General features: G+C 43.0%; 1 protein-coding gene across 5 annotated transcripts in view; it reads left to right on the forward strand.

Moving 5' to 3' along the window:
- Positions 1-15,069, forward strand: part of LOC138667835 (galectin-8-like) — a 29,141-nt gene extending 14,072 nt beyond the window's left edge. For 2 of the 5 annotated variants that reach the window (XM_069755923.1, XM_069755922.1), the window contains 6 exons: positions 296-415; positions 972-1,016; positions 5,477-5,565; positions 13,377-13,578; positions 13,853-13,972; positions 14,884-15,062. In XM_069755923.1, the coding sequence (XP_069612024.1) occupies positions 296-415; positions 972-1,016; positions 5,477-5,565; positions 13,377-13,578; positions 13,853-13,972; positions 14,884-14,931 (624 nt within the window). In that variant the 3' untranslated portion in view covers positions 14,932-15,062. Of the gene's footprint in view, positions 1-295; positions 416-971; positions 1,017-5,476; positions 5,566-11,776; positions 11,951-13,376; positions 13,579-13,852; positions 13,973-14,883 lie in introns of all 5 variants that reach the window. The other 3 variants (XM_069755921.1, XM_069755920.1, XM_069755924.1) reach the window with 3 other exon arrangements.
- The last annotated feature ends 772 nt before the right edge of the window (positions 15,070-15,841 follow it).

Consider the following 15,841-nt stretch of genomic DNA (forward strand, 5'->3'; position numbering starts at 1 on the left):
TTGTTTAATGCATTCTTTCTGTTTTTTTTGTTAAATATGTTATTTTTTACAAAGTTTTTGGTGTTTTTTTTACCATATGACCAATCTTTATTAAAAACACAGGATATAAATATTGCAATTTCCACACTGGCCACTGGGGCTTTTTTATTATCTAACTTCCTGTTGTTTCAGGAAATGCACACTTACATTAGCAGCAATGAACGGACCATGACCCTATCTTTTGCATCAAAGCATCTAATGAGCGAGTGCAAAATGCAGGCAGGCTTCCTCAATCTGAAATCATTTTCTATTCCAGGTTTCGGTGAACGGACATCACTATTTGGGATACAATCACAGAATTCTTCTGCAGCGAGTTAACACTTTAGCAGTGATGGACTGTGTGGCCCTAAGTAGTGTCGAGACACAAGGACAAGGGGTAAGAGAGGTTTACCTGTGCTTAAAGAGGACCTCTTACTTTATTCCCGATGCTTCTGAGTACTTTTTTTTTATATATCTGCCATATGATATATGTTGTTTTTTTTAATTTAGTGCTGATTTTTTTTATTGCTTTTAGCAAAGGGGTGTGGCTTATAGATTCTCTGTCTTTACTCTGCAAAACTACCCTGTAAGCTCCGCCCCCTTGTAAAGACTATAAAAAGAGCCATATGGCAGATTTTAAAAAAACCCACAAAAAACTGAATTCTCATTGTAGGGATCAAAATAAGAATAAAAACTAGATATTTTGGACTTGGCGACAGGTCCTGTTTACATTATGATCACATGTATTTCATTATTTCTGAGTGGTCAGAACGTTTCTAAATAAGAAAATAAATAGATACCTATCCTGCCCTAAAATTTAGTTTTCAGCCACATTATATGAAGGAAATTTTTTTTAAAAATCCATTCCAAGTAGATTTTACAATTTTTAAAAATAAAAAAAGGGCAAAATTGTAACATAAATATACCCTTACATTTTTCATTTCATTTTTTAGGGTGGATGCCATCATCATTATTTTCAAGATGGAAAACTGCAAAATGTGAGAAATATTTTAATATATATTAGTTTTCTTCCAAAATGTCTATATTCTGGGTGATTACTAGAGATAAGCAAAACATTTTTTTTTTCATTTTTTGACTTTCCTTATCATTAAAATCTGTATTGTTTTACTTTCCTCGCACACTAATCTTCACTGCGTTGCTGTCACACACTATTTGTACAGTTTCTTCGGTGTTTTATAGCTTTCTCTCCCTAACTCTCTGGAAAACAGAGACATCCTCTCAGTATCCAGATTCAGACCAAAATGACCGCTGCATTCCCTGCTTTTGCTTTTATTTTGGCTATGATGGTCCCTCCTCATAGGGCAGTGCTGTTTTCTGCAATGTGTAAAATGGTGATGACCATTTTAAGCCTAAAGCAAAAATTCGACAAGAATACGATTCACATCAGATCAATTTGGTCTTCTCTAGCGATTACATTTTGGCTAAGGATACATGTATCTTCTTGGCCACCCAACTTCATATTCAATAGGTGTTTAGGTTTCTGTCAGACAGTTTTGGATTAACCCCTTAGTGACAGAGCCAATTTGGTACTTAATGACCGAGCCAATTTTTGCAATTCTGACCACTGTCACTATATGAGGTTATAACTCTGGAACGCTTCAACGGATCCCGGTGATTCTGAGATTGTTTTTTCGTGACATATTGTACTTCATGATAGTGGTAACATTTCTTCGATATTACTTGCGATTATTTATGAAAAAAACAGAAATATGGCGAAAATTTTTAAAATTTTGCAATTTTCAAACTTTGTATTTTTATGCCCTTAAATCAGAGAGATATGTCACAAAAAATAGTTAATAAATAACATTTCCCACATGTCTACTTTACATCAGCACAATTTTGGAAACAAAATTTTTTTTTGTTAGGGAGTTATAAGGGTTAAAAGTTGACCAGCAATTTCTCATTTTTACAACAACTTTTTTTTTTAGGGACCACATCATATTTGAAGTCATTTTGAGGGGTCTATATGATAGAAAATAATGAAGTGTGACACCATTCTAAAAACTGCACCCCTCAAGGTTCTCAAAACCACATTCAAGAAGTTTATTAACCCTTTACGTGCTTCACAGGAACTGAAACAATGTGGGAGGAAAAAATGAACATTTAACTTTTTTTTGCAAACATTTTAATTCAGAACCATTTTTTATATTTTCACAGGTGTAAAAACAGAAATGTAACCATAAATTTTGTTATGCAATTTCTCCTGAATACGCCAATACCCCATATGTGGGTGTAAACCACTGTTTGGGCGCACCACAGAGCTTGGAAGTGAAGGAGCGCCGTTTTACTTTTTCAATGTAGAATTGGCAGGAATTGAGATTGGACGCCATGTCGCGTTTGGAGAGCCCCTGATGTGCCTAAACAGTGGAAACCCCCCACAAGTGACACCATTTTGGAAACTAGACCCCTTAAGGAACTTATCTAGATGTGTGGTGAGCACTTTGAACCCCCATGTGCTTCACAGAAGTTTATAACGTTGAGCCGTGAAAATAAAAAAATCGCATTTTTTCTACAAAAATGATCCTTTTGCCCCCCAATTTTTATTTACACAAGGGTAACAGGAGAGATTAGACCACTAAAGTTGTAGTGCAATTTCTCCTGAGTACGTCGATACCCAATATGTGGGGGTAAACCACTGTTTGGGCGCACCGCAGAGCTTGGAAGAGAAGGAGTGCCGTTTTACTTTTTCAATGTAGAATTGTCTGGAATTGAGATTGGACGCCATGTCGCGTTTGGAGAGCCCCTGGTGTGCCTAAACAGTGGAAACCCCCCACAAGTGACACCATTTTGGAAACTAGACCCCCCAAGGAACTTATCTAGATGTGTGGTGAGAACTTTGAATGTCCAAGTGCTTCACAGAAGTTTAGAATGCAGAGTCGTGAAAATAAAAAAATATTTTTTTTTCCACAAAAAAGATTTTGTAGCCCCCAAGTTTTTATTTTCACAAGGGTAACAGGAGAAATTGGACCCCAAAAGTTGTTGTCCAATTCATCCCGAGTACGCTGATGCCCCATATGTGGGGGTAACCCACTGTTTGGGCGCACGGCAGAGCTTAGAAGGGAGGGAGCACCATTTGACTTTTTGAGCGCAAAATTGGCTGTCGTGTTTGGAGACCCCCTGATGCAACTAAACAGTGGAAACCCCCCAATTCTAGCTCCAACCCTAACCCCAACACACCCCTAACCCTAATCCCAACCCGATCCATAATCCTAATCACTAATCTTAACGATAATCACAACCCTTACCCCAAAACAACCCTAATGTCAACCCTAACCATAACCCTAATCAAAACCCTAAATCCAACACACCCCTAATCCTAATCTCAACCCTAACCTCAAACCTAACCCTAATCCCAATACACCCCTAATCACAACCCTAACCTTAACCCTAATCCCAAACCTAACCCTAATCCCAAGCGTAACCCTAATGCCAACCCTAACCATAATACCAACTCTAATCCAAACCCTAACCCCAAATCTAACCCTAACTTTAGCCCCAACCCTAACCCTAGCCCTAAGGCTACTTTCACACTTGCGTCGTTTGGCATCTGTCGCAATCAGTCGTTTTGGACAAAAAACGGATCCTCCACATGTGCCCGCAGGATGCGTTTTTTTGCCCATAGACTTGTATTACCAACGGATCGTGACGGATGGCCACACGTCGCGTCCGTCGTGCACTGGATCAGTTGTGTTTTGGTGGAGCGTCGGCACAAAAAACGTTCAATGTAACTTTTTTTGTACGTCGCGTCCGCCATTTCTGACCGCGCATGCGTGGCCGTAACTCCGCCCCCTCCTCCCCAGGACATAGATTGGGCAGCGGATGTGTTGAAAAACTACATCCGCTGCCCACGTTGTGCACAATTTTCACAACGTGCGTCGGTATGTCGGGCCGACGCATTGCGACGGCTCCGTACCGACGTAAGTGTGAAAGAACCCTAACCCTGAATTTAGCCTCAACCCTAACCCTAAATTTAGCCCCAACCCTAACCCTAACCCAACCCTAACCCTAGCCCTAACCCTAACCCTAGCCCTAACCCTAGCCCTAACCCTAGCCCTAACCCTTGCCCTAACCCTAGCCCTAACCCTAACCCTAACCCTAGCCCTAACCCTAGCCCTAGCCCTAACCCTAACCCTAACCCTAGCCCTAACCCTAACCCTAATTTTAGCCCCAACTGCTCTTCTCCTGTCGGCCGGCAGATGGCGATAGATGGCGGGCGCACTGCACATGCGCCCGCCATTTTCTTTTCCCCGGCAGCCAGGAGGAGCAGCAGGAGGATCCAGGGACACCGGTAAGTATAATAGGGTCCCCGAATCCCCCTATTTCTCTGTCCTCTGATGTGCAATCACATCAGAGGACAGAGAATTACACTTTGATTTTTTTTTTTGCGGTCGCCGGTAAACAGTTAATTACCGGCGATTGCAAAACAGGGGTCGGTAAAACCGACCCCGATCATGTTCTTTGGGGTCTCGGCTACCCCCGGCAGCCGAGACCCCAAAGACTCACCCGGTGCCGGCCGGCCGGCGCACTGCGCATGCGCCCGCCATTTTGAAGATGGCGGCACCCACCGGGAGCCACGAGGAGCACCAGGGGAGATAGGTGAGTATTGGGGGGCCACCTGGGACCTATTTTCTCTGTCCTCTGATGTGCGATCACATCGGAGGACAGAGAAATTAAAAAGAGATCGCGTTTTTTTTTTTTTGCGATCGCTGGTAAACGGTTAATTACCGGCGATCGCAAATGCGGGGTCGGTAAAAAAAAACCCCAAATCATGTTCTCTGGGGTCTCGGCTACCCCCGGCAGCCGAGACCGCAGAGAAAATCTGACTCTGGGGGGCGCTATTTACTTTTTCCACAGCGCCGTTAATTAACGGCGCTGTGGTTTAAGTACCCTTAGCGGCCGCCGTTAAAAGGCGTATCGGCGGTCGCTAAGGGGTTAAATCTAAGAGCTCATTCAGACCTCCAATTTTCACATACGAGTGCTATGTGTGTTTTTTACGGATAGCACTCGAACCCATGGTATGTTATGGGGCCATTCACATGTCCTATTATTTTCTTGGACCGAGTGGTCCTCGGCAAAATAGTATTGATAAAAACATGGCTCGTGTCGCATCTGTATTTCATAAGTAAGAAAACCAAATAAAAAAAACCCCATAAAAAACAAAACAGTAAATCAATATGGTATCACCATACCCATAACTCACCTGTAGAATAAAAGCTACCAAGTATACTATGTGGGAACATGAACAGGAAACTTCAAAACTGTCCAATATTTGTCTTCTTGACTTCCAAAACATTTTCACAAAGGTAGATAAAAAAAATACCGACCTTTGTTTACTTTTAAGAACTTCTGCAAACTTGCTTACTGCGCACTTGCTTATTTTTTGCTTTACATGGTTCTATTAGATTTTTTTTTTACATTTATGATCTTTATTTTCCAGTCTGTTCCATTCAGCACCGATTTTCTCCGTGGCGTCATTGATGGCTCCGTGGTTACTGTCCGTGGCTCTGTCCTACCATCAGCTGACATGTGTGTAATTGATTTATTATATTGCATTGATGATACAATTATGAATATAGATTTACTAATTTTCTAGAATCCAAGATTTTTGCAATTTTTTTGGGGGTGGGAAGGGACGAATCCAACATGATGGCTCCCAGCTAATCACTTTTTTGATGGATCATATGGGGCCATGAAGAAATAAATAAAAAAAATTAAAAGAATGTTACTGCGTCCAGCTCTCAGCTGCCTTACCTCGCAGTTCTGCTCCAGTCCGATTGTCTTCTTCGGTCCGGTCTTCAGTTACATCTTCAGCTCAGTCCTGGGCTCCCATTATTATGTTGACGCAGGAAGACTCACCATCATGATATTGTTTGAGAAATAGAAACTAGTCCTCGGGTAACGTCAAAACGTGCATCATCATAGCATCATCAAAAATGCCAACAAATACCATTGTGTAGTGCGGCTACTCAATGCAACAGGTAAGGGCCGGCTACGTATATATTTTTATTTTATGTGTTTCTATGCTCTTAGGTCTGGAGAGAGATCTCAGAACATATTCATGCACGTTCGATTGATGCAAATTGAATATAGAGGCAAAATTCTAGTGATTCTGTTGAATTTTAACTCTGGCAGATGTGCTCATCCTTAGGTACGGTAGTTTCGATTATAATAAACCAGCAGATATTGAACAAGGATGATTTCACACAAACTTTTTTTTTTTGCAACAGCGGCACTTTTTTTTGCTTAGCGCCAAAGCCGGAAGTAAATGGAGCAAGAAGTAGAGATCATTTCTGCATTCCTTTCCTTTCCTTTCTTAATGCTCTTCTTTTCCCCGATCCTAGACTATTACACGTAGACAGCGCTCTTCTTTTCCCAAATCCTTAAGGAAAATTCTTATTCCTTTTTTAGTGACCAGAAAAAAACATTACTAATGTATGTTATATGTCATATGGTAAGTGTGTTCTCTATTCCTTACATGATTATACTTGTGACACCAGCTCCCTGTCTTGCCTTGGGAGGAGGTAAATTATTTAATACTATGCTGCCCTCTCCTGCCTTGTTTTGGTATTGCAACTTGTAGTACTATGCTGCCCTCTTCTGCCTTAGTTTGGCATTGCAACTTTTGTTTCTGATTTGAAAATAAGTGTCAGTTGGAGGCGGTGCGTGCGGGATGAAAAAGGTCGCTTTACGGAGCGGTTTTGGTGAGGAGAGGAGGTAGAAAATTGGGGCTCCTGGATTGGGACAAGCGGAGAGTACAAGCTTCAGGAGGCTAATTTGCATATTCCAGGTGCCTTCTGGGAGAAGCGAAGTCTCCCTAAGCTAGAAGATCGTTGGGTACAGCCGGGACCAGCTGCTTCGAAAGCATCACCAAACCAGGGATTCAAGCTTCAGGAGGCTAATTTGCATATTCCAGGTGCCTTCTGGGAGAAGCGAAGTCTCCCTAAGCTAGAAGATCGTTGGGTACAGCCGGGACCAGCTGCTTCGAAAGCATCACCAAACCAGGGATTCAAGCTTCAGGAGGCTAATTTGCATATTCCAGGTGCCTTCTGGGAGAAGCGAAGTCTCCCTAAGCTAGAAGATCGTTGGGTACAGCCGGGACCAGCTGCTTCGAAAGCATCACCAAACCAGGGATTCAAGCTTCAGGAGGCTAATTTGCATATTCCAGGTGCCTTCTGGGAGAAGCGAAGTCTCCCTAAGCTAGAAGATCGTTGGGTACAGCCGGGACCAGCTGCTTCGAAAGCATCACCAAACCAGGGATTCAAGCTTCAGGAGGCTAATTTGCATATTCCAGGTGCCTTCTGGGAGAAGCGAAGTCTCCCTAAGCTAGAAGATCGTTGGGTACAGCCGGGACCAGCTGCTTCGAAAGCATCACCAAACCAGGGATTCAAGCTTCAGGAGGCTAATTTGCATATTCCAGGTGCCTTCTGGGAGAAGCGAAGTCTCCCTAAGCTAGAAGATCGTTGGGTACAGCCGGGACCAGCTGCTTCGAAAGCATCACCAAACCAGGGATTCAAGCTTCAGGAGGCTAATTTGCATATTCCAGGTGCCTTCTGGGAGAAGCGAAGTCTCCCTAAGCTAGAAGATCGTTGGGTACAGCCGGGACCAGCTGCTTCGAAAGCATCACCAAACCGCGCGCCGTACGGCGCGCGAATTTTTGCCTGTAGGACATTATTGCAAGAGAGCTTGGCTGAGTAGATTACACAAGAAGGAAAACACACAGCAAGTCAGCAGGATCTAGGAGCAACATGGCAGATGTGACAACCTACATGGTGAGCTGCAGCATGTGCTACATGTTCACAGATCGACCAGAAGAAGAATCCAATTTCACCTGTCAGAAGTGTAGACTAGTGGCCCTTTTAGAAGAAAAGGTGCGGGGTCTGGAAGAAAGAATAGCAACTTTGAAACTCATCAAAGAGAATGAAGACTTTCTAGACAGAACAGAAGCATCTCTACTGGTCACAGAAGGTGCAAAAAGTGTCAGAGAACCTCCAAAAGCAGATGAGTGGAAGCATGTGACCAAAAGAAGCAAGAAGACCATGGAGAAATCACCAACCACACAACTGAAGAACCGATATCAAATCTTTGTAGAGGATGAAGATGGCACACCTAAGAATGAAGCAATACCAGCAAGCAAAAAAGAAAAGGGCACACAGCAACAAGTGACAGCAAAAAGTACAGCCAAGAAGCAACGAAGAGTGGTGGTGGTGGGAGACTCACTACTGAGAGGCACCGAAGCAGCCATCTGCAGACCGGACATAACTGCAAGAGAAGTATGCTGCCTTCCAGGTGCGATGATCAAGGATGTGACCGATAGGATACCAAAGCTCTTCAGCTCCAAGGACGTCCACCCATTTCTTCTGATACATGTTGGCACCAATGACACGGCAAGGAAGGACCTACCGACAATCTGCAAGGACTTTGAAGAGTTGGGGAAGAAAGTAAAGGAACTGGATGCACAGGTAGTTTTTTCTTCTATCCTTCCAGTAGACGGGCATGGCACCAGGAGATGGAACAGGATCCTTGATGCAAACAACTGGCTAAGACGATGGTGCAGACAACAAGGATTTGGATTCCTGGACCACGGTGTGAATTACTGGTATGATGGACTCCTCGCCAGAGACGGACTACACCTCAACAAACCTGGGAAACACACATTCGCCAGAAGACTCGCTACACTCATCAGGAGGGCGTTAAACTAGAAGAAGAGGGGACGGGAAGAAAAACATTAGACTCGAACAAAGACGACCCAGGAAAACATACTCAGAAGGGAGGTAAGAACATTTCTAAAACAATCCACAGTGAGGAGATTGGAACAAAACAAAATCCTCTAAACTGCATGCTCGCAAACGCCAGAAGCCTGACAAACAAGATGGAAGAACTAGAAGCAGAAATATCTACAGGTAACTTTGACATAGTGGGAATAACCGAGACATGGTTAGATGAAAGCTATGACTGGGCAGTTAACTTACAGGGTTACAGTCTGTTTAGAAAGGATCGTAAAAATCGGAGAGGAGGAGGGGTTTGTCTCTATGTAAAGTCTTGTCTAAAGTCCACTTTAAGGGAGGATATTAGCGAAGGGAATGAGGATGTCGAGTCCATATGGGTTGAAATTCATGGAGGGAAAAATGGTAACAAAATTCTCATTGGGGTCTGTTACAAACCCCCAAATATAACAGAAAGCATGGAAAGTCTACTTCTAAAGCAGATAGATGAAGCTGCAACCCATAATGAGGTCCTGGTTATGGGGGACTTTAACTACCCGGATATTAACTGGGAAACAGAAACCTGTGAAACCCATAAAGGCAACAGGTTTCTGCTAATAACCAAGAAAAATTATCTTTCACAATTGGTGCAGAATCCAACCAGAGGAGCAGCACTTTTAGACCTAATACTATCTAATAGACCTGACAGAATAACAAATCTGCAGGTGGTTGGGCATTTAGGAAATAGCGACCACAATATTGTGCAGTTTCACCTGTCTTTCACTAGGGGGACTTGTCAGGGAGTCACAAAAACATTGAACTTTAGGAAGGCAAAGTTTGAACAGCTTAGAGATGCCCTTAATCTGGTAGACTGGGACAATATCCTCAGAAATGAGAATACAGATAATAAATGGGAAATGTTTAAGAACATCCTAAATAGGCAGTGTAAGCGGTTTATACCTTGTGGGAATAAAAGGACTAGAAATAGGAAAAACCCAATGTGGCTAAACAAAGAAGTAAGACAGGCAATTAACAGTAAAAAGAAAGCATTTGCACTACTAAAGCAGGATGGCACCATTGAAGCTCTAAAAAACTATAGGGAGAAAAATACTTTATCTAAAAAACTAATTAAAGCTGCCAAAAAGGAAACAGAGAAGCACATTGCTAAGGAGAGTAAAACTAATCCCAAACTGTTCTTCAACTATATCAATAGTAAAAGAATAAAAACTGAAAATGTAGGCCCCTTAAAAAATAGTGAGGAAAGAATGGTTGTAGATGACGAGGAAAAAGCTAACATATTAAACACCTTCTTCTCCACGGTATTCACGGTGGAAAATGAAATGCTAGGTGAAATCCCAAGAAACAATGAAAACCCTATATTAAGGGTCACCAATCTAACCCAAGAAGAGGTGCGAAACCGGCTAAATAAGATTAAAATAGATAAATCTCCGGGTCCGGATGGCATACACCCACGAGTACTAAGAGAACTAAGTAATGTAATAGATAAACCATTATTTCTTATTTTTAGTGACTCTATAGCGACAGGGTCTGTTCCGCAGGACTGGCGCATAGCAAATGTGGTGCCAATATTCAAAAAGGGCTCTAAAAGTGAACCTGGAAATTATAGGCCAGTAAGTCTAACCTCTATTGTTGGTAAAATATTTGAAGGGTTTCTGAGGGATGTTATTCTGGATTATCTCAATGAGAATAACTGTTTAACTCCATATCAGCATGGGTTTATGAGAAATCGCTCCTGTCAAACCAATCTAATCAGTTTTTATGAAGAGGTAAGCTATAGACTGGACCACGGTGAGTCATTGGACGTGGTATATCTCGATTTTTCCAAAGCGTTTGATACCGTGCCGCACAAGAGGTTGGTACACAAAATGAGAATGCTTGGTCTGGGGGAAAATGTGTGTAAATGGGTTAGTAACTGGCTTAGTGATAGAAAGCAGAGGGTGGTTATAAATGGTATAGTCTCTAACTGGGTCGCTGTGACCAGTGGGGTACCGCAGGGGTCAGTATTGGGACCTGTTCTCTTCAACATATTCATTAATGATCTGGTAGAAGGTTTACACAGTAAAATATCGATATTTGCAGATGATACAAAACTATGTAAAGCAGTTAATACAAGAGAAGATAGTATTCTGCTACAGATGGATCTGGATAAGTTGGAAACTTGGGCTGAAAGGTGGCAGATGAGGTTTAACAATGATAAATGTAAGGTTATACACATGGGAAGAGGGAATCAATATCACCATTACACACTGAACGGGAAACCACTGGGTAAATCTGACAGGGAGAAGGACTTGGGGATCCTAGTTAATGATAAACTTACCTGGAGCAGCCAGTGCCAGGCAGCAGCTGCCAAGGCAAACAGGATCATGGGGTGCATTAAAAGAGGTCTGGATACACATGATGAGAGCATTATACTGCCTCTGTACAAATCCCTAGTTAGACCGCACATGGAGTACTGTGTCCAGTTTTGGGCACCGGTGCTCAGGAAGGATATAATGGAACTAGAGAGAGTACAAAGGAGGGCAACAAAATTAATAAAGGGGATGGGAGAACTACAATACCCAGATAGATTAGCGAAATTAGGATTATTTAGTCTAGAAAAAAGACGACTGAGGGGCGATCTAATAACCATGTATAAGTATATAAGGGGACAATACAAATATCTCGCTGAGGATCTGTTTATACCAAGGAAGGTGACGGGCACAAGGGGGCATTCTTTGCGTCTGGAGGAGAGAAGGTTTTTCCACCAACATAGAAGAGGATTCTTTACTGTTAGGGCAGTGAGAATCTGGAATTGCTTGCCTGAGGAGGTGGTGATGGCGAACTCAGTCGAGGGGTTCAAGAGAGGCCTGGATGTCTTCCTGGAGCAGAACAATATTGTATCATACAATTATTAGGTTCTGTAGAAGGACGTAGATCTGGGTATTTATTATGATGGAATATAGGCTGAACTGGATGGACAAATGTCTTTTTTCGGCCTTACTAACTATGTTACTATGTTACTATGTTACAAATAGCACCCTATTCGGAGTGCCCCGCTTGTACACCAAGAGAGTACTGAGACAAGAGAAGGATGCAGATTCCCTGGATACTACGATCCTCACCCTTCACGCAGCACAGTTAGTCAAATGGAAAGTTACCACCATCCTTCCAAGGCCGGGACCGAGAAAAGGCTTTGACCATCGCAATGTGTAAGAAAAAGTTTATCGGTTACCCATGACTGTTATATTGTAGTGATGAGAGAGCATACTCATTGTTCGGGTGGTCTCCGAGTATTTGTAACTGCTCGGAGATTTAGCTTTCATCGCCTCAGCTGAATGATTTACAGCTACTAGCCAGGCTAAGTACATGTGGGGGTTCCCTGGCAACCCCCACATCATTCAGCTGTGTCAACAAAAACTAAATCTCCGAACACTAAAGGTACCGTCACATTTAGCAACGCTGCAGCAATCTAGACAACGATGCCGATCGCTGCAGCGTCGCTGTGAGGTCGCTGGAGAGCTGTCACACAGACAGCTCTCCAGCGACCAACGATGCCGAAGTCCCCTGGTAACCAGGGTAAACATTGGGTTACTAAGCGCAGGGCCGCGCTTAGTAACCCGATGTTTACCCTGGTTACCAGTGTAAATGTAAAAAAAACCAAACACTACATACTTACATTCCGGTGTCTGTCACGTCCCCTGGCGCTCTGCTTCCCTGCACTGTGTAAGCGCCGGCCGTAAAGCAGAGCGGTGACGTCACCGCTGTGCTCTGCTTTACGGCCAGCCGGCGCTGACAGTCAGTGCAGGGAAGCAGAACGCCGGGGGACGCGACAGACACCGGAATGTAAGTATGTAGTGTTTTTTTTTTTTTTACATTTACACTGGTAACCAGGGTAAACATCAGGTTACTAAGCGCAGCCCTGCGCTTAGTAACCCGCTTTTTACCCTGGTTACGAGTGAAGACATCGCTGAATCGGCATCACACACGCCGATTCAGCGATGTCTGCGGGAGATCCAGCGACGAAATAAAGTTCTGGACTTTCTGCTCCGACCAGCGATGTCACAGCAGGATCCTGATCGCTGCTGCGTGTCAAATACAACGATATCACTAGCCAGGACGCTGCAACGTCACGGATCGCTATCGTTACAAAGTCGCTCAGTGTGAAGGTACCTTAACAAACACTCAGAGACCACCCGAGCGTGCTCTGGAAAACCCGAGCAACGAGTATACTCGTTCATCACTATTATATTATAAAAATATAAGAATTGTTACCAGTCTTCAGTAAAGTTCATCTTTCAAGTTCCCACGGGACCCCCGGTGTATGCTTCTGTCGTCAGCGGCCTCATACCTTGGGGGCATCAACACAACTCTCAGTCTCATATATCCATCGTCTCCCCCCTTTATACCTAGGGATTGTTAGAGCCATCGGAGTCACCGTGACTGAACCATCCTCCCAGATACTAGGCCCGGCATCTCACAAGGCAGTGCGTCACTTTAGTTTTGAGTATAATCCTGTTTTGGGCTCAAACACCTTTCCATGGTCATCTATCATCCACTCTTTATTAAGAAGAAAGAACGTTCTGCGTTCGGAAATTCTTCATCCTTGTACTCAGTATATATTATTTCTTCCTTAAGGTTTGCCGTAAATTTCCAATGTGGTCGTGCTGAAATCGATGACGTTGCCTTCCATTTCAATCCGCGTCTTAATCAAGGACTTGTCGTTTGCAACACAAAGGAACAAGAGAATTGGGGAGCGGAAGAACACAAGTCTGAGATGCCTTTTCAGAAGGGGCAACTTTTTGAAATCCAGATCCTAGTAACAAAGTGTGAATATAAAGTAGGTTTATATAATCATCTGCATTTCACGCAGGATCTAATCCGGGGCATAAAGGAACCAAAAATCTGTTTAGAAAAAGCTATTTTTCTTTATTTCAAAATAAATATTTTAGGTTTTAAGGAAAATAACTTCATGATAAACGCCCCCAGACATGGGTATGGAGGTGGTGCAGGAGATTGTGCAATAGTTATCAGAGGTGTTTGGACAATTTCAGTCTCACTTCTCCTGACCATTTCATATCCTCCAATCTTATAATAAAACGCTTTTCTTCCAGGTTTCCGTGAATGGACGTCACTTTATGGAATATTATCATAGACTTCCTCTCCACCGAATCAGCACTTTAGCAATAAAAGGTGATGTCAAGCTGACCAGCGTGGAGATGCATACACCGGGGGTGAGTGACATGATAGGAATATATGAATGTTGCATGCCGCGGATTAAAAAAAGTAAAACACTGCCTCAGCTACCGCCAGGACCTCCTCAAAGCTCCCTCCGTCCTCTTGTTTTCTTGACGTCTTCTGGCATTTTCCACACTTCAACCTCCAGTGTTGAATAGGCCTCTGGTGTCACAACACACGTCTTATTGTCACAACATAACAATAGGCATCGGCGGGGACTAGTCAGCCCTCGAATCAATTGTAGAGAGTGAAGGTGCACCATGAGGACATTGTGCACCAAAATAAATAGGCTGAAGGGAGTAATTGGAGGACCAGAGCGAAGGTTGTGGTGGAGGGTCAAGTGGGGAGTTGAGTATTATTATTTTTTTTTTATCCAAATCAAATTTGCTGGCCCAATTCTAGTAGTCTGTGGAATTCAAATTTTGGAAGATGTCAGTTTACGTATCATAGTACTGGTACGGCTGTGTAGGTGCTCGTCCCCCGATAAAAAATGATACCTTTTGTGTGGAAATCCGATGCACCAAGTCATGAAAAATTAGGTGTAGAAACCATATACAAATCAGGCTGGGGGAGTGGCAGCGCATGTGGGCGGCTTCTTCCAAGTGCATGGCCACGCCCCGCTGCACTACTAGACTGATTTGCAGATGGCGTCTACTCCTAATTTCTCATGACTGGCACATGGGATTTCCACAAAAAAGGCGTCATTTTTATCAGGGGACAAGCACCTGTAGAGCCATTCTAGTACTACTATATGTAAATATATACTGTCAGGTTCCCTTTAATACCAAAATACAATTAACACTACAATATAACGTCTGATAACATAAGAATGTAGGAGTATACTCTTAGACTCCAAATGCTTTCATCACTATATTCATGAATGACTTTTATCTGTTTTTTTCTCTAGGGCGGATGCCCAACAACATTAATTTCCAGGTGGCCAAAAAAAAGTTGATTTTAAGTTTTCCTTCTGTTGATTTTAAGTTTTGGGTTTTTTTTTCAATTGTCACCCTTCTGGGGTGATACAATAAATTTATAGAATATATCTTGTGAACAGGATAATTTGAAGCAATAAACGTAAATATTAAGCACGGCTACTGCGTCTCATTATAAAATGCACTCATATACGGGTAAAGAGGGTGTTTGGGCCTGAGCTTCTGCTTTGTGACTGCAGATTGGCAAATGCTGACAGTCAGGGTATCACTATAATAGGTGCAGGGGTTGCAATCGCACCAGGGCCCTGGAGCATTAGGGGTCCAAAAATTCTCTTTGGCCTATATGAAAAGACCATTACTGTTAAAGACTTGCAATAATTAGGGGCTCCATTGGAGCTTGTGCAATGGGGTCCATGAGCTTCACGTTACACCACTGCTGACAGTTGTGTGTCAGGATTGGCCTCAAATGACAGAGTGAGCGGGTGATCGTGATCACATGTCAACTAGATTGCTTCTCTATTGATAGATAACAGATAATAATAAGAGGGAAGAGGTTAAAAAATAAAAATATATATTATACTCAGCTGTCTTTTGCCCTCATTTGAGTCCTTACGTCACCACCGCAATGACCTGCATCACTTCTGACATAACCACGTGGGCCTCTGCACCGGATTTAAAGAATCACGTGAAGGATCATAGCGCTGCTGTAGAATCGGTGTAAGAAGTCAGATGAATGGCCTGAGACAAATTCTGAAAATTAGGACTCGCCAGAATTTTTGGAAAGTCACCAGAATGAAGTTATTCACTCAGCTCTGATAGGTACCCCCCAAAAAGGGGTTGTCCAGAGGGTATATGATCATTTTCAGACAGGTACAGACTGGGGCTGAAATTCATCCCTGGCATTTCAAATCACACAGGCCCATGTTGTCA

The sequence above is a fragment of the Ranitomeya imitator genome, chromosome 2 (genome assembly GCF_032444005.1).
Source record: "Ranitomeya imitator isolate aRanImi1 chromosome 2, aRanImi1.pri, whole genome shotgun sequence".
Lineage (NCBI taxonomy): Eukaryota > Metazoa > Chordata > Amphibia > Anura > Dendrobatidae > Ranitomeya > Ranitomeya imitator.